Here is a 25168-nt window from a genome sequence, read left to right as displayed (position 1 = left end):
CCCATTGTCTTCAATGGGACCAGAGTTTCACCCTAGAGCTTCTTCTTTAATCTCTTGCAGCATAGAGTCCAAACCTGAAACCCTTGACATACTGGCTCACCCCCCTTCTTAACAGATCTGGCCCTCTGACAAGTAATATACTCCATTACACGTGTTTTTAATACTCCTTGAACCTATGCTGTGAACAATATTACACATGATGACATTTAGTGTCATAGGAACAAAGATAGTCTTCTAATTGAAACCCAGTTTTCTTCAGCACCTGAAGAGCTCTGTGTAAGCTCAAAAGCTTGTGTCTCTCATCAATAGAAGTTGGTCCAATAAAAGATATTACCTCACCCACCTTGTCTCTCTAATATCCTGGGACCAATATGGTTACAACAACACTGCATATTTAACATGCAATTTAAAAAAACTCACACACCTTTAAAGTTCCCCTCTGAATTTGGCTCTGCAATGGGGCATACAATCCCACTCTGGGCCCAAAAGAGATAAAACGCAATACTGGGCACAGGTAACCTGCCCCTCTGAGCCTGCCAAGCATGCTTTGGCTGTACAAGAGTGTTAAAAGGCGCTCAGAAGCCTCGCCAAAGGATGGAGGACAGGCTGTAGGAGAGGTGAATCCTTCTCTAGGAAGCCACACAGAAGATTGGGCCTGAGAGGTGACTACAGAGCAGGTAAGCCCTCCAGGCAGTGCCTTCTCTAACCCAACCCTTTTGAGAACCATAAGGTCCTGCTCATTTGGACTCTTTTGAGAAGCTATTGACAGCATAGACTATCGGGGCCATGCCCCAAACTGAATAAAACACATAGGCAGGAAGTAGTCCAGGGCAGCAGATTTAGACTTTGTGCAGGGAAGACTTTGCTGTGTTGCTTCCCACATGGACCTAGGCTGGGACCTGGTGGAAAGGGAAGGCCTGGGTCCCCCTGCCATGTTCCCCTTAAGGGCAAAGGCCCAGATGTGAGTGGAGGCCAAAACCTCCTAGCCTAGGGTCATTAACCAGACACCTCTATTCTAAAGATAAAAGATGTCAAATAGGAAGTAACAATGTGATATTAATAATGATAGTAAAAGGTCAAGCTGGTGTTTGGTTAATTAATTGTGAGCAAACCTGCAGGTGAATCAATCTCCTGAGTTTGGTATGGCATCATTATACATGAGTAGGCATGGATACGGAGAGCTCTTGGTGTCTACACTGAAGAAATAAAACAGTTGGAAACATGCCCCTGCTGAGCATTTTCATGGCATGGAGGGGATTGTTGGGTGACAGTCACAATATAAGCAAATACTCTTCCCAGCCTCCCCTGGAAGAGGGAGGTTTGTCTGAATAAAAGGAGGGCATAGCTGAGGCATCTACGGCTGCCAAGTCAGCTCTTGGGGGCTATTGGCAGCTGGCACAAAGTACAGCAATTCTGGGACCACTCTACTTTATGCTGGGGATTAGAAGATTGTAGGGGAAGAGGAATACAAGATGATTTAATAGTACATTTGCTTCCTCTCCCATACTGTGCTGAGCACAGCTCAGAAAGGTCCAAGCAGCTGGGCCAAGATGTTGTGTGTGACTATATCATACTTTTCTGGAAGGCTGGAATCACTTTCTGTTGATATTTTAATTTGATACAGAAGTTGTCTGTCTTCTTTTGATAATTTATCTGTTGTTTGCTAATACTCAGATTTTTCCGAGCTGTTCCAAGGACTGTAAGATATGAGATGTGATTTATTCCATCTCTTATTTGTTGTGTTTTGTCTAGCCTTATTTTAATTGCAGGACTCCCCTTTATGGTACATTCCTTAGCAGCTACTGTTAAGATTTTAAACCGATGGTGTTTTGAAGTGTGTGGGGGGGGGGGGGAGGAGGGGGCGGGAACCTTCCCATAATATGTCACATTTTTATCAAACTGTGTGAAGTTATTTTGCAGGCTGTTGTGTATGATCCAAGGCCAGAATATTTGAATCTGTGTGCTGTCCCAAAGTGTGTGTGGGAAGAGGAGGGAGGGAGGAATTCAGGTGTTTGGGTTCATTTTGTTAGTGTTAACTGGTGTGTAGAAGAAACGCATGACACTGACACTCTCTTCAAGATGGCCACTGGAGGCAATATGAGATGTTCACAGGATACCTTCCCAGGTTATCGTCCAGAACAATTACATTCTAATTCCCCTTTCTCTTCTGTATGAAGTGTCTTTCTGTGTCTGCATCTTTAAGAGTTGCACAAAATCCTGATGAGAAGGGCAAGAGATAGGAAATTGCATCTAGAAGTAGACAGGGAACCCTCCAGAAACAAGGGAAGATCATTAGAACAAGCATGAGAGGAAGCTCTGGCTGAGCAATTGTCAGTTTCATTGGAAAAAGTTATTAATACTAGTAAGTGTGTCTGTATTTCAGCACAGGAAAAATGCTTCCCACTTCACGGCTTCTTTTTAAAATCTTCTCCTTTAGTGGACTTTTAGGTATTGATGCTCACCTGCTTATCCCCTTCAGTGTTATCTTATGGGTATTGATTATGTTTAATTCCTAGAAGAATGTTCTGCAATATGTATCCAGTTTAGTTTGCAATACTTAGATATTTCTTGCTCTCTGTGGACCTGATTTTCAGATATGCTAAGCACCTATGACTCTATATGAAGTCAGAGGATGTTGCAGGTGTCAAATACCTAAAAATTAGACCCTTCAAGTTTGTTTTACTGTCTGCCATTTTTTGAAAGAGAGATCAGTAAAAGCTACCAGCCTCCTCTTTCCCCTCCCCCACCTTAGAGAGAGAGAAAGTAATGATCAGTATTCTTATTTTTCTGCACATTTGTGGGTACTTTCTCTTTCTCGCTCTCTCTCTCTCTCCAGTTCCTTTAGTTAGCCCTCTCTACAGCATTCCCCCTGTAATTGCTTCCCTCTCTCCAGCTTGCCAGGCATGTGACTCCGTACTCTCCACCACTGCCTTTCTTCCAGAGGCCCCAATAGATTCTATTCCTACACCTCCAGCTCCCGTTAGCAACTTCCCTCCCTTTTGCCCTCAACGCTGTCCCTCCCCAATCCACTAGTCACCTGCCTCTATGGTCAGGAGTCTTGGTAGGTGGACTTTCACTATAAAGCTGAAGAGTCGTGTAGCCTACTGTATAGGACTCTCCTCCACCACTAAAGTAAATATTTCTAAAACTACAGCACTAATTCAATAAAATATCTAAACTTGCACCAAATACACTGAAGTACTTATTATGAATGTGCTATGGACTGAGAACTTTCTACATATCCCTTACAGTTGCAGTCACATTTAGCCATACTCATGTGGTGTACAGCTATGGCTTGCTGGCAACATACATAATCTTGGAGTGTCCCATAAGTTGTCCTTGTGTAGCTTGTTCACTGATGAACTTTTTAAATAATCCACCCTACCCCCAACCTTTTCACAGCTGTCATGGGTGCGTAGAATAGTTTCATTGGCATAAGCAAGTTTATCTTCTGAAGAACGTGAAGGCCTTCATTAATTGAGCAACAATGTTAGTGCTTTCTATTAGAATTTGTAAAAGAAGCTTGTGTTCTCCCACAGTCTTGTGTGCCTGATAGATGTAGAGAAATAGATGAGAACTACTCACGCAAATGAAGAAGCTTGGTAATGAATTAATGGAGAGAATGCCTCTTTCCCTGTGTCCCACTGAGGAAGTCCCAATGAACCGGGTCATTACAACTATTGGTTCATGGGGTCAAAGTCCCAGATGCCAGAAGCAGGACAGGGCCTACACTTCTGAAGTCTGCTCCCTTTAAATAGTTCAAAAAAACCCAAACCCAAGATCTTCAAAAGTAGCCAATGAGTTCTGGATGCCTCAACTTTTACGTGCCCAACTTCACACCTGATCAGTGGCCTGATTTCCAGTAAGTATTGAGGAACCTGGCTCTGAAAGCAGGCTAGTCATCCTTTTAAATCTTGGCCCATATTTGGCAAAATTCAGAGTATAGTACAAGTTGTATTTATACGGTTATGCTTTGGATAGATCTCTGAATCCATTTAATAGATGAGAATTGGATAGTTATGATTTTGCAAGTGTGCGAAGTGTTCTGTTATGTTAATTTAAAGGCTCCTTCTGTTAATTTTTTAATTGTTTTATTGATGTATGGCATTCTAACTTTAGTAATGAGATATAAATTTTAAATAACTAAAGTCTTGTGTAAGTACTATCTTGATATTCTTTTATAAAAACTTTGCTGATGAAAAGATTACTCTATAAGCTGCATTTACTTTTATTACTATACTTATATGAAACTTTACTAACTTAAGATTTAAAATCTATTTGCATTTGACTACACTGGACAGAAGGATTGGGCTGAAGTGCGCATCTAGTTTAGAGACGCATTGGGCCAAATTCTGCTCTCAAATGCACCAGTGATTGAAGTCTATGGGATTGCATATATGGGAGGGAAGAATTTAGCCCAATACCATAAGAGAACATACTGAGCTTTGAATGGCAAGTCACATGCAAGTTTAACAGTAGGCCTCTTTCTTTTTAATGCAAATATCTTTTTTGGATTCATCAAGGCAGAGGTGGTAACATCCCTCTAGACCAAACTGCAACATAAACCTGGGCTAAGACCCACATTTTCTAACAAAAATAGAGGACCATTACAAACTGCCTGTTTCAAAGACCTATGGGCTGCTGAAACTTCCTCACCAGCTAAAGTAGTGGATATAAAGAGGCTGAGTTTGACAGATCTCAAATCATTGTGGATGAAGGATTGGAGACTTGGCATACAAGACAGACCAGGTTGGGAGAAACATGTAATAGTCTTTCTCAACCTTCTGTGGTTCATCAGCCAGTTTTAACAAATGAACTGGAACATGGAGCTCACAGTATTGGGAAAAACTAGAAGAGGTTTGAGAATGGATGAATAGGTATATTGAATTTATGATCTCTCTGTTCCTTAAAAAGCATGTTTTTGTAAGTCTGTATCTATCCTTTGCCATTCCAGTGGCATTTGAATATTGGCATAAGAATTTTCCATCCTATCCTGAGGTCTCACTGTTCCAATAATGCAAAAAGTCTTGGAAAGATCTCATAAGCAACACAGCATAGTATGCAGAGTCCTGGTATGGTTCTCAATGATTTGTTTTAAATATTGGATTTCTATATAAAAGTGCTGTACTGATCCCTGAAAAAATAATGGAAAAAAATGTTAAATATCGTTCCCCCCTGTGAAAGACACCATGAGACTAGGATGTTAAGAGAAGGCTGGAGATCTTATGAAATGGTGCATCAGTTCCATTGGCCTGTTGAAGTGTGGCATAAATTATCCCATAAAATCAAAGATTGAATACATCCTCTTACAAATTAAGTATCTCTTTTGTGGCCACAGAATTTAGGTGCATTTTTCCCCTCTATTAACAACAACAACCCCTTTGCTGAAAACGATTTTATTTATAGCAATATCATTTTATAGCCAGATTGAGGCTGGCTGCTCTATAGGTATGTGCCTCAGTTTCCCTCAAAGTAATGTCTTAGTTTTCCCCTCACATGGGAGACCACTGGCTTCCAGTCCTATTAGATCCATGAAGGGACTTAACTCTGGTACTGGTAAGACTGAATCCCAACCCCTATGAAGAGCCAGCTTACCTGATGACAGTACATGAGGAACCTCTCTCTCACTGTGCCCTCACGAAAAAGCTAGCCAAAAATCACAATCCTACTGCTTCCCTGAGTACAGAGATGGCTCCTTCTTAGGTCCCTATAGGAGGAAAAGGACAGCTCAAAGGAGACAGGGAGGAGGCCAGGTTACAAAGGTCTTCACCACTTATTGGTCTTCACCACCAGTACACATCTCTGGACATACAGCGGTAAGAGCATGCTCTACAACTGAGCCCTCACTGTGTTTAATTAAAATAAACATTACAAAAAAAACCCAAAAAAACAAAAACCTCCATTTCTTACAACACAGCATTTTCCTATCTTTAAGCAAGAATCTCAGAAGGACATTTCATGCTTCGTCAAAAAAGAACAAGACTCCATTGGTTTCTGCATAAAACTAGGTTTAAGCAATCACTGAAGTACTGAAAACAATGATTCTCAGATTTAGTTTTTAGCAGGCAAGTCTGCTGGCTCAACAAAACAATCCAAAAATGTGCACATGTAATTATTTTCTTAAACTCTGCTATAGAACTCATAACATTTCATAAAAAGAAAGCTCACTAGTCTTTGAGCAGGACTCAGCATATGACAATTTGTTTCTCTTGAGAATAAAGGAGCTTACCTTGAACTAGAATATCAGCCGCCCGGGAGCCAGCTAACAGAGCTGTAAACAGTGGGAGTTCTATTGGAGGAGAAAGGAGGAGGCAAGCCCCTGTTCCACAGGTGGAGTGAGTGACTTTTTGTGTGTGGTTTGCTTTTCTGTTTTGGGGATGGGGGGTTGTTTGTTTGTTGTTCAGTTTACAGAGTGTGGTAGGGGAAGTATGCAGTGAAAGAAGCAGAGCCCTGATTAGGGGGCCTACATAGGCATCCAAGCAGTCAACCAGTGGCCCAGGAGCTAGCAAACAGAGCGGTAAACAGGAGAATATGAGCGGGGGTGTGTAAAAGGAGTTTGGGGGAAGGGAGTGTGTGGTGGTCTCATTTTGTTTGTTTTGTCTTTTTCCTTGTCAGGACTCTAGGTGGGAAGGCTATGACAGATACAGAGGCAGCAGTAGTGGTGACTCAAGGAATAGAAGAGACAATGAAGATGTCTGGATATGGAAGCTGCAGCATGTACATGATCCTGGAGCAGGTACCTGAAAAGTGCTTTGTTTGTAAGAAGTGCCACCTGTTGGAGTTGATGGAAGAGAAGATCCAGGGTTTGAAGATGCAGGTGATGGAGCAGAGGCAAGAGAAGGCTGAAGGGAAAAATCAAGACTTGCAGATAAAAGCTGGACTGAAGAACTCTGTGGGGGAGGCTGTGGATGAGGAAAGTGGCCAGTGGCAATTTTTACTCTTTGAAGTTTGATCTCTTGGAAAAGAAGTGTAAGCAAAGTCTGAGTGGCCCTCCTCTGCTCAGCCAGCTGAAATTTTTTATTTGCATGGGCTCTGTATTTGCATAAGTACAACTAGGTGCTCAGCATGATTGCACTGTATCTGCATAAGCACACCTAGGTGCTGAGCATGATGGGAAATGGTCAATCTGGATGATAATCACTTTAGTGTTAATTGCAGGGGTAATGAAATGTTGTTCCCCCACTGTATAAACAAATGGCAGCAAAATTGTGCTTAGCCTTCTGATGAAAAATTCACTCTCATCTGAACAGAACTCAACAAAGGAGGCATTCGGATGCCAGAGACTGTAAAAGCAAGAGGGAGGGATTGGGGGAATCTTCTTGCTGAAGCCGCAACAGCCCTGATTAAGGGCTGCCCTTAGGCATCTCATCCCACTGTTAAAAGATAGAATTAATTAATCCTCTGGGAGTCTTTTGTTAAAAAGCAGGGACAATGCTCCTGTGTCAGCAGAGGGTTTTTCCTGTAAACTGAGAGCTGAAACCACTGGAAGCTGAAACGCACTAGTGCTGGGAAACCTCGAGATACTGACAGCAGCAGAGGAGGCCCACAGGTGATGGGAGCCAGCATAGGGAGCCCGCAGGTGGCAGGAGCCAGAGGTCGAGGGTGGCAGGAGCAGCAGAGGGGACTGGCCACACCCTGCGACTGAGGTGGACAGTGCGACGATGGTCGGGAAGGCAGGGAAAAGCGAGAAGGGAGAGGTGAAGGACACGCCCCACGTACCCTAGGGTTAGTGCAGACAAAAAGAAAATTGAACTGGCTGCAATGAGATAAACCATCCTGGGTCAAAGACTTCCCTGGTGCAACTCACCTAACTTCAATGGGATCACGGATTTAAAAATTTTATTGAAGATAATGTTTAAAAAAATGGTCAGGTACAGAGTTTAAATGGAAGAGTTTCTGGATATCCAGGCATAATGTGCAGATTATCAGCGGGTACAGAGTTTCGTTGGGAGTCAGGGAGTACAATGAAAGGATTATCTGTGGTATCCTGGATGGGGGGGGGGGGATAATAGGTTTGACAGTTAACAGTACAAGCAATCAGTAATTCGGGAACATCACTTATTGCAGGGGTTACATGGGATGCGGTTAATGGGGAGTAGGTATGGCCCCATGTCCTAAAACCACATAATTCAGGCTCTGACAAGCTACTGCAGAGTCTTAATGCATGCTGTGCTATTTATGATATTGGAAAAATGCAGTCTTTACAAGGATAACCTAAGATTGATTTAGCACCATCAAAGCCAAAACTCAGTAAATGAAAACCTGAAAAAGAATTTTCCATGTCATTACAAAGACTGGCTTGCTGGTGGGGGAAAACTCCATGTAGCTGATGATTAAGTGAATAATCACTAGTGACCCAACACAGCAGAAGAATGGAGTTTTCATACAGATTTTTTTTTCTAAATTGAAATCTCCAGATGTGACCACTAGGAAAAATACACTGTGTTAGAAGCTAGTAAAGGATAATTCATATTTCCAGACACATCCAAAGTGATCTGTTGCCAATTTGAATAGTGCGGTGATTTTAGTGCTAACTTCAACTATCTGAGAAATCCACAAGTAAGGCTCCCAGCTGGCAGCTGTACAGATAACTTCATCCAAGCAGGTCAGCAGAAAATTAATATGATGTTTTCGATGGCTGCTGGGCAGATCTATCTGTGAGGACTTCAAACCCACATTTTTTGCTTTGCCAATCTGTCCCTGACCCACTTCCCCACCTGTCTTCTCATCCCAATTCCATTTTCCTCAACTAGCAAGTCCCAGTCTTCACTCCTCAAGCTTCTCTTTGCAGCCCCAGTCTCCCAGTCATTTCCAGTTCTGCCTTTCATGCCTTCTTATTCGATCTGTCTCTCCCTACTCTGGCCTCTAGTTATTTCCCCCTCACCATTAAGTTCCAATAGCCTACCCTAGGCTACTTTTCCAATTTCAATATGCCACCCCCAACCCTTTATCCTAGTATTTTTGTCCAACCTGTCCCAATTTTCTCCTCCTACACCCTGACTCCTTGTCAGTCCCAGTCTCAACTGCTCACTCAGTCTCAGTCAGTCCTCCCCAGTTCCCAGGCTCCTTGCCTAACCAACCATAGTCCTCACCCCTGCATCCCAATCTCAGTTTTCCTCTCCCGTTGCCAGACTCCAGTTCCAGTTTCAACTCTTGTCTTCTGTGCTTTCAAATCAGGGAGCTTCCTCCTTCACACTGCCTGTGCCAAGCAGGAAGCCTGACAGCAGACAAGTGACAGGCTCCCTACACTCAGTTCACATACTGGTACCTGGACTTTGATCCAGTATAACCCACAGCAGCCCAGGAATTGCAAGGAAAGTCCAGCTCGTCCTCAAGCTGGAGCATGCTCATTGTGGACAGAATCAAAACTGAGCTTAATAAATTTATGGAGGGGATGTATGATGGGACAGTCTAGTTTGGCAATTGACGGATCTTTGACTACTGGTGGTAGATATGCCTATGGCCTGTGATGGGACGTTTGATGGGGGGTGGGTTCTGAGTTATTAGAGAGAATTCTTTCTTGGGTGTCTGGCTGGTGAGTCTTGCCCACATGTTCAGGGTTTAACTGATCGCCATATTTGGGGTTGGGAAGGAATTTTCCCCCAGGGCAGATCGGCAAAGACTCTGGGGGTTTTTCACCTTTCTCTGTAGCCTGGGGTATGGCTCACTTGCTGGTGGATTCTCTGTACCTTAAAGTCTTTAAACCATGATTTGAGGACTTTAATAACTCAGTCGTAGGTTAGAGGTTTATTACAGGAGTGGGTGGGTCAGGTTCTGTGCCTGCACTGTGCAGGAGGTCAGACTAGATGATCATATTGGTCCCTTCTGACCTTAGATTCTATGAGTCTATGAGAATCTTTGGGTAATTTAGCTGCTAAATCTAAGTCTCTGACAGCACGTTCTAACTGCAATTACTCAAAGGCTTATAAGCTTGGCCATTGACTGCAGATCTTAAGTTGGTCCTAATATTTTACAGTATACCACTTTTCCTTCTGTGTGCTACAGTTTGAGTTAAACAGAAAATTAGTAATAAAAATCCACCTGATGCCCTCTGTACCATAGATTATATCATAAGCATCACAGCCATATTCCAATTGAAGCACATGTGGATCCAAGAACACAAAAATGCACAGCAAATGGACTGGTGAGACAAGTGTGATGACACCTGTCCCCATAATATATTCATCTACCGATACAACCTTTACATCTATTACAGAATGAGTCATCACAATTCTACCTGCATTTTAAGCCACATATAAGCAGGTAAATATTTTTTGCCCCTTCAGATCATAAAATAAAGTAAATCCTTGCCCCTAACTTTGTTCAGGCACCCAAATACTAGTACTTATACTGAAAATGTTGCTCAGAGAGCAATGTATTATCATTCCCATTTCAATGATGGGTAACAGTCATATGGAACAAGTAAGTAAATTGCCTAAGATAGCCCAGGAAGTCTAGGGCATAGCTGGGAATAGGGAACAACCCAGATATCTGGAGTTCCAGTCTAGTTATTGCCAGAAAAAGGATAACTAGGTATTGATGCTAAGGGGAAACCAGTTGGTACAACATAAAGGACAAGGATAGCTATACAAGAATAACAGCCATTTATTTGTATATAGGAAAAATGGAAAGTGTTAAACAATTAATCCATTAAATAGTCCAATAAATTCTATTAAAAAGATCAAACATAAAAATGAGAAAATCGGGCAAAGGTTAACCATAAACATTAGCTGTTGCTGTTTGTTTTAAGGTAGAACTTTCCGAATCAGGATCAAAACTCCATTCTGCTAGGCACTGCAAAAACATTTATTTTAAAGGACAATTTTAGTTCCGAAGAGCTTACAGAAAAAACTTAAATTTCTTTTAATGCAAATTTCTCTCATATTACGAGCATAGTAACCATTGATAAACTAGTGAAGGATAACATGTTACCAGAATTATTAAAATTTACAGTAAAGATACTATTGAATTTATTAGTACTATTTTTATCCTGACACTATCATAGACGTATTATACCATCTTTTCATAATCTTTGAGTTTATTATAAATATGCTTTAGCTTTGTTGAAATGAAAAAACCACAAATATTTGGGGGTTTTTTTTACTACACAGGCAAAATGTAACCAGATAAAAAGTGTGTATGTGTCTTATTTGTTTTACTGATAAATTCATAGTTGTGACAAAAATGGATAAGGAGCCACAACATCTGACAAAGGCGTTTTGCCAGCATATTGCTGACAGATGGCAATATGGTTAGAACCAATTTAAGGATATATGTGCATAGAATCTCTCTTCCAAGAAATCCTCTCTCCCACTGCTATTGAATCAGCTTATTTACTGGAAACAAATGTAGCTAGAACCCCCTTAGGCTGCTCACTTTTGCCTTTTCTTTTTTTAAAGGCATCTATAAACCATTCAGAGGTCTCTTCTATTAAAATGAGATTTCAAACAATATTTCTCATCCTGTAAAAGGAGCGGAGAAGAAAGGAGGACGAGAAATATAAAACCTGAAAAGCAAGTATTCTAGAAAGGTATATACAGCTACAGTTCTTAACTTGATATTTGCTGTAGATGACTAAATAAAAGTTGCAGTTTTTTAATGTCAGTATATTGTCTATAGTAAGGAAAGGAAACTACAAGGGAATACTGCAAATATTAAGGGTGGGAGATCTATTTCAATTGATAACTTCTGGGGGGATGGTGTTAGTACCACCACTTGAACTTTGCCACCCTCCAGCAACTATCCAGGAATTATAAAATTTGAATAAAAATGTTCTACAAAAAAAAGTTAATACAAATAGTCTTCAGCCTTGCAAACATTGCTCCTCAAAAAATATCTCCTCAAAACAAGCAGCAGCAATACTGGGAGAGCACAAATTCTTTAATGGTTCGCCCTCATTTAACTCAGACACAGGAAACACAGGTGGAAGACAGCTAAGAACAGCAGCAGCACTGGCATAGGGAGAATACTTATACGAGGGTTGTGCATAAGAGAAGCTGAGATCCAACAGCAGTTTCAATCTTGTCTCCTCTGTTATCTTCTCAACTCCCAACATCAGTACAGTTCAGACTACATAATCTGATGCTGGAAGGCAGGTTGAATTCAAGTAAACTATATAGAAAGTGTACTCTTTTCAAACCAGCTTAAGTCATTTTTTGTATGTGAGAGTCAATTCATTATGAATGCTACTGTATAACAAAGATAAATGTGATAGTTCATAAGGGATTGTAATTATTAAATGCCACTCAGATCACACAGATGGGCAAAGGAGAGAGACTGTTTCCCTGATATCAAGGGCACTTACCATGAAGCCCTTATACACCTAAATTGCAAAGAGAACAAGAGGGGGAAAAAAGTGTACCTGGGGAGATGAGGGACTAAAAGCCACGTTGATCACAGATTCCGTGTGTCCTGTCAATTTATGGGAAAAGGTGCTTGAACGCATCTCGTATATGTAAGCCTAAAAGACAACAAGAGTTTAAATTTTCAGTTTTGAGGCTTCTACTGAATTCTCTTAATTATAGCTTGATAGGAATAAGCATTCTAGCTAAAAAGTTTTAGCTATAGCAGATATTTCCAAATGGCCAGGCACATATAAAGTCTATAGATCTGACATTTTATATAATCAAGAATGATTTAACAAATGTTAACTTTTAAAATGTCCTAAAGGAAAAATGATTTAGAAAGAGCAACTATCTTTTTTCTTGGGGGGAGGGGGGGGGAGGAGAAAGGGCATATGGATGTGTTTCAAGTAGACACTAAAATAATGCCAAATATGACCTTTCTTAATCAGGTTATTCTGCTACAAAGTTGTTCTTCAGAATCTAAATATGTATTTTTTGCACAAAAAGTGTTAAAAAGTCCCATCATCTTGATGTCTGTGATTAAAAAGCTGCTATTTGTTTGTCAGCCACACTAAAATAGCATCTTCTTTCTGTTTATGGTTCCTAGCACCTGTTGGCTAACACATTGTTCTCAATAATGTGGAATTCCTGAACAATTAGTGACACAGATGCACTTACAAGGAATTGACATCTCCTGCCCCCCAAAAAAATGTTTCAGTAAAGTAGTGGGGAAATGAATGTCAGCCAAACATGAGAAGGTAGATTTGGTAGGAAAAGAATTACTGTTTGCAAGCTTTTAAGTGATTAAATGGAACCAAAGGAGAAATGCTCTAAAGGCCCAATCCAAAGCCGACTAACGTCAAAGGGATTTGGATCAGGCTTGCAAACTTCTAACATTAGTTCTTTTGTTTTGCTTAACTGAGTTAAATGTACATAAAATAAATCATGTATTAAGTATTTTTGTATGCAGAGAGACTAAGGAATCAGATGCCAATGCATGATTCTGCTCTACAGTCCCATTCAGCTGGTAAGAAGAAAGGAAGTAGATGTGACATAAAGTTGTCTGGTATTTATATTCAAAGCACATAAAAAGACAATGTACAAGAAATACACAGAACATTGAGTAAAACTGATTTAGTATATGGCAAAGAAAATGTATAAGAAAATAAGTTGTAACGGTATCTGAGAAAACACTGTACAAGTGAAACTCAGTAATCTGAGTAGGCTTTATAGTAATTTCAAAAATTGAATGTTCCTTTTTCACTGTATCTCTGTGGCTGTGCTTATGAACATGGAACTCATGAAAGCATTTTGGAGCCTAGCATAGGAAAGCCTGCCTGAATAGTTAATACTTTCATATTACAGTGTTTTTAAAAAAATTAACTCATTTAGGTTTTTGTTGGTGGGGACACAGGGAAATTCTGATCCCGCCAAGCCAGAGTAAAAAGCCTTTGCATGGAAAAAATTCAGAGATGCTAGTGAGACTAAAATCCTCACCCAAATTCAGGTACAGAGCCTGGAGCATCTATTCAACCTATTTCTTTGCACTCCCTTTACATGGGGTTGTGGTTCAGTACTTTCATGCAGTAACTTCCCCTCAGCATCAGTCTACAACTGCCCTGCACTCCCATATAGCTACAATGGAGCTTAGAGCCACATCACCCAGGGATCTAGAGCTCCCCTGAGCAGCTTCTCTGTTCTCCAGTCCCCAATGCAGCAACAATGTGGCACTTACAATGTAAAACATCACTTCTCTAGCTGAAAGATTTGACCACACCATAAATATAAAAGTATTAACATTGTTCAGTAACATACAGGATTAACAGCCAATAGTTATCAACACTTTAGCTTTCTTTGTATTAATAAGGATCTTAACAAGAATATACTTGTACTCATTCTACTGTATCGCATATAAATCACCTTTCAACAGGGTCTGAGCTAAGAAGGAACACAGTTCTCCTTTTAAACTACATGGATGTATTAGTGAGAGATCTGGCAGTGATGCCCATAGTTAAGATTGCCTAACACTATCCATCATAAATCCCTGTCTTGGTGGTTTATAACTCTGCCAAACCATAGCCATTAGGGATGACATTGTCCATGCCAGGCTCCTGCCTCAGACTGGAATTTATTTATTTTGCAAAGTTTCAGCTTGAACAACACCCAAATTAGTTGACAGTTGACAATTTCAGGCTTAATTGCTCCACGCCTCAATCTCCCTCTGTAAAAAGGAAATAATACCACCTCATCTCACAGGGTATTATGAAGATAAATTCATTAATGTTTGTGAAGCACACAGCTACTACAGTGATAAATGCCATAGGAAAGTCCCTGAGGAAATGATATATTCTGTACTCATCACATGGTTTGGATGGCATGCAGTAAATTAAGACATGGGGTCACTAATATGTGATCATTAAATACTATCTGATAGTACATATGTACAGCAGGGCTGAATTAAGGGCACAAAATCCATGAGTAATCCCTTTTGTTTCAATGGGACTATTTACAGAACAAGGTGCTACTGAGCATTAGTGAGAGTGGCAGAATCCGGCCTATAGTCAATTATCACCAGGCCTGGTAATTCATTTTTTAGAATTTTGACTGATATCAACATTTACTTTTAAGCATTTTTTAGTTTTATTGTTTTGATTTTTCACAGTTGCAGGAAATTATGGAGGGCAGACAATTACTTAATGACAGACAGATTTAAAAAGTTAAAACTTTATCAACTATTAAACACAAATTGTCAACATCACCTGTCAAAACATACAAAGTAAATATACTTAAATCAACAATCATACCTGTTTTTACTATTCATTCACTAGTCCATTTGTAACAAGACTATTCAATAGTCTAATCACTGGATTTTGACTCTAAATAGTTCTCAAGCAGCATTTTTTTTTTCTTTGCCTATCTGTAAATTTCAATTGTTATTAGTGGAAATAGGTCAGTTTGTATGTACGGTAAAATTGACATTTACCAACACTTACCAATTTACCAAAACCAGAACCAAACCCCAAATTTACCAAAACCAGAAATTTCACAAAAGGATTCTGCAATCCAACTATTAAATGCATTTATTTTCACATTTATCTTGTGGTTTCAAAAGCAGAAGTTGGAAATGTGACCAATCATCATATTAATGACTATCCTTCATTGGTATCCTTATTGGTGTATATTTTAATATCTGCAGCTAATCATCAATTTGGAAGGAAAATTATGTATTTTGGCAGAGAGAAAGATATATAAAAGTATAACTCTTTTCCTGAATAGTGCAAGAGTGAAGTAAAGATTTTTTTAAATCAGGAAGCAAGCCTTTCAAATTTTTTTTTTGTGCTTAAATTAAGCGAGAACATGTAACCATGTAATATAATGGAAACCCTCCATTTATTCACTGATCCAAACTAGTAAGCAGCTGAACCCAATTTTCTTCAACTTTACCCAAAATTTTAGGGACTACTCCATGTTACAGGATGTACCTGCCCCATAGCACCCTCCGCTAGCCAAAAGTAGTGTTGTAGGTGTTCCCTGCCTCAGTTCTCCTCATGTCTTAAAGAAGGCAACCAAAGGTTTACTCAGGGAACAAAGCCCCTTCTGAGTGGTCTAAGTTTATTAACCAAAGACCCAATGAAAACACAAGGAGGACTTTCATCCCGGCATCGTAGTTTGGAGAAAGTCACTAGTTTATCCATTGTCTCACATCCCCAGGTCCACCACTCCCCTCCAGGTGGGTTCTCTTGCATTGGGTCCTTTCTTGAAGTCATGCCTCTTGCCATTACCTGGGAAGAATCCTTCCTCAGAGCCAGGCTTCTGCAAAGAACTATCAGCTGCAACTCTTCTCTGGGACAACATATAGACCCTGAGAGGCAGGGCTTCCTGCCACTGTTTGGGAGTTTCCAGTTCCTAAGAGCACATCTTGCAGGCTCCTTGCACTCATGAGTTCTCCTGCTCAGCCCTCTTGAGAGCTTCTCTCCTCAGAAGCTTCCTGTCTCTAAGATCCACCTCAGCTAACCATGGTAACCTATTATCAGGCTAATAAGCTGTCCATAGTCACCAAGCCACTTTCAGGTGGATCTGAGTTGGTTCATTCTCCCTTACAAGAGTGTCACAGGTAGGCTGGTCCCTGACAACCCTGAAAAGGCCAGACCCTCACACTCCCCCTACTTTGAACAATTCAAAAGAATACATGAAAATTAAAGGGCCAAATTCCCTTTCAGATGCACCCCACTTAATTCAGTCAACACGACTTCCATGAGATTGCACTAGGTAACGTAAATGACATCAAAACTCGTCCCACTGTGTCTGCTTGTCAATTCCTTTTACCTAAAACTCTGCAGACTTGAATGCAATTCACTCCAAGCTAAAAGCCATCTTTTAAAAACATGAAATAACCAAAAAGCAATATAATGGTAGTCCGTTTTTACCCTTATGCTTCCAGTCAGCAATATACTAGTAATATCATGGCATTTAATATTTGCAGATTTTTGAAACAGTGCAGGGCAATGGTTATATGGTAAGAGTTAATGTTTACTTTCTTCTAAAAGCTACTGGACATATGGAATTGGAACAAATCCACTGAACAGGGTTGTCAGCTTGCCCACATGTGCAAGGTGACCTCCTCAAATAATAATATCTAGTTCTTAGTTAGCATTTTTTATCAGTAGATCTCGGTGAGCTTTACAAAGGAGGTCAGTACCATTATTCCCATTGTACAGATAGGGAAACTGAGGCACAGAGGTGAAGTGACTTGCACAAGGTAATCCTGCAGGCTATTAGCAAAGTCAGGCACAGCCTGATTTTCTGAATCCCAGTCCAGTGCTATCCATTCTGCTACCTGCTGTCATCACTTGCAGTTGGCGGATAAGCAGGACCTATGCTCCAATCCAAGGGTGCAAAGGGGAAAAGAGAACCAATGAAGGAGAATAGAGGGGAGAGACCAAGTGTGCAGCATAGAGATGGGGAGAAATAGGAAAGGAGGTAAGAGAACACTGAAGTGAATCTTCATTAGAAAGCAAAGAAAGATTTATAGGAAAACACTGGAATTTTTTAAAAGAATGAAAATTATGATGGAAAAATGGATGATATAAAAATGTAAATGGACCATTGAAGAAAAAAAGTGAGACAAAATGGAACAAACTAATCCTAATGTGTAGCTATACTGACATTAATGGAGTTTCACCAGCCTTAAATGTGGATAACAATGCTTAATTGTACCTAATCTTACCTTAAAAAAATTCACGTTTAAAAAAAAAAAATTAAAACCAGAAGAATTGTTTTCTGCTAAAACACCTGTCAATTTCATCCTGAAAATTTCAGGGGGCTGCTACTGTGGTCTGTTATGTAAAGAAAATCCTGACCCAGCCCAACAGATCAACTGGGGATAAAACTGAGTGAGCAGAATTCTTGCAGAAGTGTTCTCCCTTTTAGTCCTCCATTGCAGATTTCCCAACAGGAAGGTGCAATTGATCCCTATACTAATGAATATCCGAAGCACTGCACTGCTACATATATGGCAGAATCGGCAGGAAAAAAAAAGACATTGCATATGGAAACATATAGCAAACTCTTTCAAGCCCTTTGCGTCTATCCCCACTCCACTCAAACATGCACACACCTCTTTTTGCAGAAGTCCCTCATATGCTTTGGGTTTAAACATCAATAAAACATTTTTATTTTGCCACAACACCAGGAAGATTTGCTGATTGTAAGTTATTGCAACTTTAAGGTTTCAGTAGCAACTTAGTTTGCTTTTCCACAATAGTATAGACGTCGGCATTTGTCCTTGCCCTGATTCCTCTTAAACGTCTGTAGACAATACTTCCCTCCTCTGCCACCCACTTTTGGAGTCTGCCGACATTTTGTGGATATTCCACATGAGACTATTATTGTGTTGTAAGCTTTTATGGAAAGCAAAACTGAGGCAGTTTTTGAAGCAAGTCACTAATTGTTTCAACATGGAAACCATTACAACATGTGGCTCGGTATGAGTGTCTATGTAGTCAATACTAAATACTATGATATAGTTTACCAGGAATATTACAGCATGTGCACAATAAGTGTGTCACAAATAAGAAAAAACATTACCAAGACAAACACAATGTACAGAAACAGCTTCCAATTTTTCAATGAACTTTTGTCACTGATATTTAAGCTAACTAGTGATAGTCTAAACTCTAAGAATCAAACCCTCAACTTGGTGTAAGATCCAAGAAGAACCTTTCAGTAAATTTTTAACTTTAATTGTTAAATATGATTTCCTTTATTTTTAAACAAGCTGCATTCAGGCATTGCTAAGGAATGGACTAAATCCAACATCTATAAATTCCTATTTGAGTCCACTACAATTCTAGTTTTACTACAATTTCAGTGTCACAAACTGTTTTAATACTCTATACCTACTACATCCAAATAGGTGATTTTAGCACACATTTTTTTTAGAAAAACAACAGTAAATGAATAATAAATGATACCATAGCACCAATGACTGTGAAAAGTGTTGAATATGAATTCAACTACAGAAGTGGAACAGATTTTCTGCAAACCAAATGTAATAAAGTAGAAACTGGAGCAGTCAAGGAAGTATTCCAAAATACCCAAAATGCATGTGTGCATATAATCTGATGCAGATTCTAGCCAAAATCAATCCCTTTTTTTCATATTAGAACCAATTTCTTGTAATAAAAATACTGATTCAGTAGGTATTGATATTTCCTTTCCATCTTTGTTCAAGGGTCAGCCAAAAGTAAAAATTATTTACCTGCGCCATTAATTTCCAAACACGTTTCCTGCACCCATAACGATGCACCTATTTGTGTTTTCTTTTACTGGAAGTATGCAGAACACTGAGTATTCAGCTTTCAGTAAAACTGGAATGTGAAAGAGTATTTGTGCACTTAATGTTCATGTATCAGTTCTTTCTTCTCTACGGTTATGTGTGAAGACAGCAAGAGAAAGGGGGGAAAAGGGTGATGTCCTTCTCTGAGTAGGAGGTTTAATTCAAATGGGAAATGACTTAATACTACTGGGTTAGGAGGATTGAAGAATGTGCTGAATATGCTGAAGCTTTGTTTGAAAAGAGTTTCTGTACACTTCGATTTCTTACATTCTGTGCTTTCAAACTGACCCTTTCCTGCTCTGTTCCTATCGAGCAGCAACTGCCAGAAAGTCCTGTTTCCCTGGGCATGCTCAGTGCAGACAGAATCTTTGAGAAAATTAGCTGTAAGCCTCTCCCAAATAGCAATTTTCTGAAGCTTGAAGCATGGTGGATTTTCACACAATAGTAACAGGCACTTCTCTGACCTCAAGACAATCCTCCCCAGCTAAATTTAAAATCTTCTGCAAAGAAGGGAGGCATAAGAACTTCTCAAAATGGTTGTAAGGATTTTTTTTTTTTTTAACATTAGCAAAACAATGGATTTCCTCCTAAATCTCATTCTGAGAAATAGGTGAACCACTTTGGCTGAAATTAAAAACAAAAAACAAAAAGAAATCTGCCTGATGCAGCAATCAAGCATGGGAAATTTCAACCCAGGCAGTTAAAATTTGACAAAGATATCAGCAACTGAAAAAGGGGTTGTAAAGGCCAGTAGGAGCCAGGCCAGTAGTATCATCTGGGCTGGGGTCAAAGGCAGGAATTGAGACTAGTTACCAAGCCAAGTCAGGAAATAGGTATCAAGGTTGAAGTCAGGAGTAAGATGTGGCAAAAGACAGTGCAGATGCTGGCTTGCTACAGACATTGTTACTCAGATGACTCTCTGAGGTAACTTCCTGGTTTTAATTGTTGGCGTGACCCAATCAGGCAGCCCCAGGATTCTGTCACTCCGGCCTCTTTAGGTCGTACTTCCTGTGGTGCCTACCCCTGCAGTAAGCATTGGATGCTGCTTCATTTTGTTCCCCATTGGTGACATGGAGGCATCAGTTGCCCTGGACTGCATAACTCCAGGTTCTAGACTGTTGGACCCTTATAGAAAACAAAATGTTCAGCAACCTTAATCATAGGCATCACTACCAGCGCTATGTATAAGCAAACAAATTTCATCAGTATCTAAACACATAATATCACATTTTGATATTCTACGTATGTGTCCACATTCTGGTGTGGTGAAGGAAGTATTAGTCTAATCAGGCATGTCACCAGAACATTGATCAAATTAAGTAGGCGTGCTTTAAAAATCCCTTACAGTTTTAGAGGTGTTAAAGTGCAGGGACTTTTTTTTGCATTATTTGCTAACTTAGTGCCTCCCAGAAAGGGACCATAATCCTTGCTTGAGCTCTGTCAGTACAACCACAATAGGAAAAACAACAAATAATTAATACCTTTTATAACTGAAGAATACCATCAGAACCAGTAACATCTTTAAAACCACAATGTACTTAAAGTGAACAGCACAGTTATAACTAAAGTTCTTCAAATTTCCAATAGAATAAAATTTTATAAGCAGAACCCTTAATCAAACTCAAGTTTTGCTTTTGTAAATCTCCTTTCTCAGAAGATTATGATTCATTTTCTTCCCTTACTTTATTTAACAGTCGATTAGCCAATTCTGAGGCCTCAAATACAAGTTTTATCTGTCTGCCTATGCTAATTATATTGCACCCATCACTGCTGTATCCGGGCACTGGTTTTAAAAGTATAAGTGTTTTACTTTTATAATATATCCTAAAGTTAGCCAAGTACAGAACTATTGCTTTAATGTTTTCTTCTTGGAAAACAATCCTCAGCGCCACAGCCTGTCTCCAGAGGGACTATGTGGCTCAGCTAAGATCTAGGAAATTTTAAATTTTGTTTCCTGCAAATGTCTCTTTCCTGGCTGCTGCTGAGATTCTCTCTTTCTATAATCTAAAATTGTAGCAATACAGTAATTCCATTTCCTGTTTTGTATACTGAAGTTGACTCAGTAACAGGAACCCTAGAATACTTAACAACATATATAGAGTCATCTTACACTTTTAAATATAATATAGAAAAAATAATTTCCTCTAGGAAAACTATGAAATCAGGATTTTCCCTTTCCATGATATGTTTAAGACTACAATGAAATCTAGTATTAGAAATACAGGTGATACGTAGCAATAAAACTGAATAAAATTCTGCAACTGATAACACAGTAAAGGTAAATATTATATCTGACGTTTCTTTTTTAATAAAAGCCTTGCAAACTTAAGCTTTATTTTCAAATGTGGGCAACTGAACAAAGGGTCCAAATACTACAATTGGGCATTAAAAATGGGTATGTTATGTGCATAACCATTCAACATGTATTAGTGCTGATATGACACCCACAGTGTCTACATTTGAAAAGTGGGCCCTCTCTCTGTAAGAAAGATTCCTTAGCTAAGAGATGAATTATAAATACTTTTCAGCCAAACTTTGAGAATTATTTAAATCTTGAAAGTTAGCCTTTGCTTTGTGTTCTGTATGTATGTTTACACTGCAATTAGACATCTGTGGCTGGCCCACCAGCTGACTTGCACTTACATTAAGGGGCTGTTTAATTGCAGTGTAGACATTCAGGCTCTTGCTGCAGCTCAAGTTCTGAGACTCTCCCACCTCACAGAGTCCTAGAGCTTAGACTCCAGCCCAAGCTGGAGGGCTACATTGCAATTAAACAGCCCCTTAGTACGAGTCAGCTGGCATGGGCCAGCTGTGGTGCAGCATCGACATATCCTATGGGATCACCATAAAAAGGAATTTCCACATTAGGTAGGGAAGTACACCCTTCCTCCAGCCAACATGAACTTCTCAGCTGTCACAGTGGTACGCAACAAGGTGTGGTGTCAATCGTGGCCAGGTCTCAAACGCAAAAGGCACCACAGATTAAGCCAAAAACTTAACCTGAGCTAGAATCGAACAGTAATCCAGTGCAGCATCGGTATATTGTGCTTCTGCTCACCCATTTCCACTGAGCAGGTGAGCCATTGCATTCTCAACTAACTGAAGATTTTGAGTGGTATTAAAAGATTGTGCTGCTTCTAAACTCTATGTGGAGGTGAAAAAGGCGTGGTTCATATTAATAAGGAAACAGAGCAATTTCTTAGCTAATCCCAGATGAATAAAAGCAATACAAGCTATCACTGCTATCTGGGAATCCAAAGAGTCAGGAGTAGAAAAGTAAATCAAGGCTGTGAGATCCTTCGTTTGCAAGAAACAGATGTAATTTACCAATATATGGAATGGAGCCATCACAATCCCCCTCAGTTCTTCCTCCTATCAACCAGTAGTATCACCATCCTTTCCACACTAATCTTCAACAATCTTATTTTTACCCGGATCGCTGTGTAATATCCACTGAAAAAAGCACAAAAACTGCACTTCCTAGACTGCATTTATAAAGTCAGAGTATCAGCAGCATATCAATAACACTGCAACACAACATGCCACAGATTCTCCACAGCAGCCTTCCATACACGTCATGCTGGAATGTTGGTAGAATGGAACAATGAGGAACTCTATGTGTGATGCCTTTAGGACAGTGAACAATTACAAAGTATCACCTCCAGACTTTTCTGAGAGAGAAGAATTTTGCCACTAAAGAAAAATCTCACCTACCCCTGCCAAATGCTGTATGAAAGTCAACATCACACCATGGTCAACAGTTTCAAAGGCTTCTGATAAAGCTAAAAAAAATTGTGAACACCTGATTTCTGTCAATCGTCAGAAAGATATCAACCAAGGATTTTAATACTATTTCTGTACCATGAGTTATGTTCAAACCCAAACTGACAGTGATCTAAGAAACCAGAGGGATCTGGAGAAAGCTGGAGTTGTCCCAACCCAACCTTCTTAAAAAACATACCCTAAACTGAAAAGACAGGGCTGTAACTGGCAAGGTTAAAAAGATAGGAAACACAAATTTAAGGTTTTTACAACTACAGGGTTTCTTGATGTTGAAAAGAGGGAAGTGGGGGCACACACAGAGCAGTGCAGTGTAGACATATCCTATGGGATCACCAGAAGAATGGAAGGAGGAATGGTATGATATGGCAGAAATGGGCGGCAGAGCCCCTGGAATTGAGGGGGCAGGAAAATTGGAGGTGCCAACAAGGTTAGAGTTGGGGGATGGGAGAGTGGGACACAGGGTGAGGATTACAGATGGGGTAGGGCTGGTTGCAAATTTTCCAATTGAATGTTTTTTCTGATTTTAGTGGAAATCACGCTTTTCTGATTATTACTAAATCAGTAAGGTTATTCCCAGTGACAGCTAGAACATTCCCGGACATTTGGGAATTGATCTGATGTAGTCTTCAAACATCATCATGTTACAGCCAAAGAAATAGAGAAATGCCATCGAGTTGAGGGTTTGGCCTCACTTTACTTGGCCAATTAATTTGTATTACGATTGTGTTTAGACACTCCAACTGAGATTGGGTTCTGACTATGCATAGTGCTGTGGTAACATTTAGTAGGAGACAGACCCTGCCTCTGAGAACTTACAATCTAAACAAATAAGTCAGAAAAGGGGTGGGAGAAAGGATATATCACCATCCCAATTTTAGATGGGAACTAAAGCACAGAGAAATTAACTAACTTGCCCAACACAATACAGAAAGTCTATGGCACAGCCAAGAAACTAACTCAGATCTCTTAAGTCTCAATGCAGTGCTGTAACCATGAGACCAACCTTTCTCTGCAATTAATTTGTTAGAAATGGAAAAATGAAAAGACTCATGGTATGCCTTTGATGAACTCAAGCTTTTGTTTCTTGTTCCAAAGATTTTAGTGGTAGGGATCCAATCTACAGTGTGATAGTCCTAACTATTCTGACCCTTCAGTACATTCATATCATGAAGTAGCTGAGGTGGTTATTAAAATGATTACATCAGATATCAAAACTCCAAATTACTAAAGAAACATTTTAATCTTAAAAGAAGGCTATCGATTAAAAACAACTGTCTGTATTCACCAGTGTCACCCAAATTGTAGCAACAAATCAAGTGTGTAAGAGACAAAATGCTTCAGTATTTATCCAATAAAAAAAAATTAACACATTTTAGCCCTTACGTTAAAGGGGAAATATTTTAGATACACTTGTTTCCCTGAAAAAATAACTCCTCATACAATAAACCAACTTTAAGTACATTTTCTGGATTTATAAGAATTTGATAGGGACATTTTTCCACAGGTACAGTGCTCTGGTATTGCTGGAGTAACTTCAGTCAACCAAACATCAAAGAAGAGGGGTATAGTTTATTTATGATTAGAGAGTAAAATTGCAAAAATCAAAGTTAAAATCCTTTACATGCTGAATGTAATGGAAGGATATTAAGCTACTTGAAATACAAATATTAAACACACAGGCAGACAAGATGTTTCCAAATAGCTCATAGGAAGAGTACCAACTATCAGCCAGAAATCATTCTGATCTCTAAGAAAAGAAAACAATTGAGATTCTGGAACAATGTGTATGTTAGAATTTTTCTTCAGACTGAGGATAGTAAAGTTCATCAAGCAACATCTCATTCATTCTAGGAAGAGAAGAAAAATACAAAGCACTTTGAGACTGATCCAGCTCCACTCAAGCCAACAGAAGCCCTTCTATTGACCCAGAATGGGAGTTGGATCAGATCACTTGTAACCAGAAAGAAGACAGAAATGGAGGATATCTACCTGTAAATCTTAAAATTGCTGCATAGAGTGGGACTTTTAGTGAACAATATATAGACATAAATCTGTCCTTCAAAGGCCCTACAAACTGGAAAAATGGAGTGCCAACATTCAGAGATCATTACATTTAGAGCCCTGAGCGGATACAAAATTTGTATCTGCATCCAACATGCAAAAATGATCCACAGATATCCATGGATGCGGATATCCGCAGATA

General features: G+C 39.6%; 1 protein-coding gene across 1 annotated transcript in view; it reads right to left on the bottom strand.

Annotated features, from left to right (window-relative positions):
- Nucleotides 1–10604: 10604 nt before the first annotated feature.
- WDR27 (WD repeat domain 27) overlaps nt 10605–25168 on the bottom strand; it is a 122227-nt gene continuing 107663 nt past the window's right edge. The window contains 2 exon segments of the mRNA XM_067535952.1: nt 10605–10794; nt 12362–12460. Coding sequence (XP_067392053.1) covers nt 10714–10794; nt 12362–12460 — 180 coding nt within the window. The 3' untranslated portion in view covers nt 10605–10713.

This window comes from Emydura macquarii, unplaced genomic scaffold, assembly GCF_026122565.2.
Source record: "Emydura macquarii macquarii isolate MOO-44397 ecotype Brisbane River unplaced genomic scaffold, CSIRO-AGI_Emac_v2 contig_3517, whole genome shotgun sequence".
Lineage (NCBI taxonomy): Eukaryota > Metazoa > Chordata > Testudines > Chelidae > Emydura > Emydura macquarii.
Note: the sequence above shows the minus strand (reverse complement) of the source record. Positions and strands in the feature narration are given on the sequence as shown.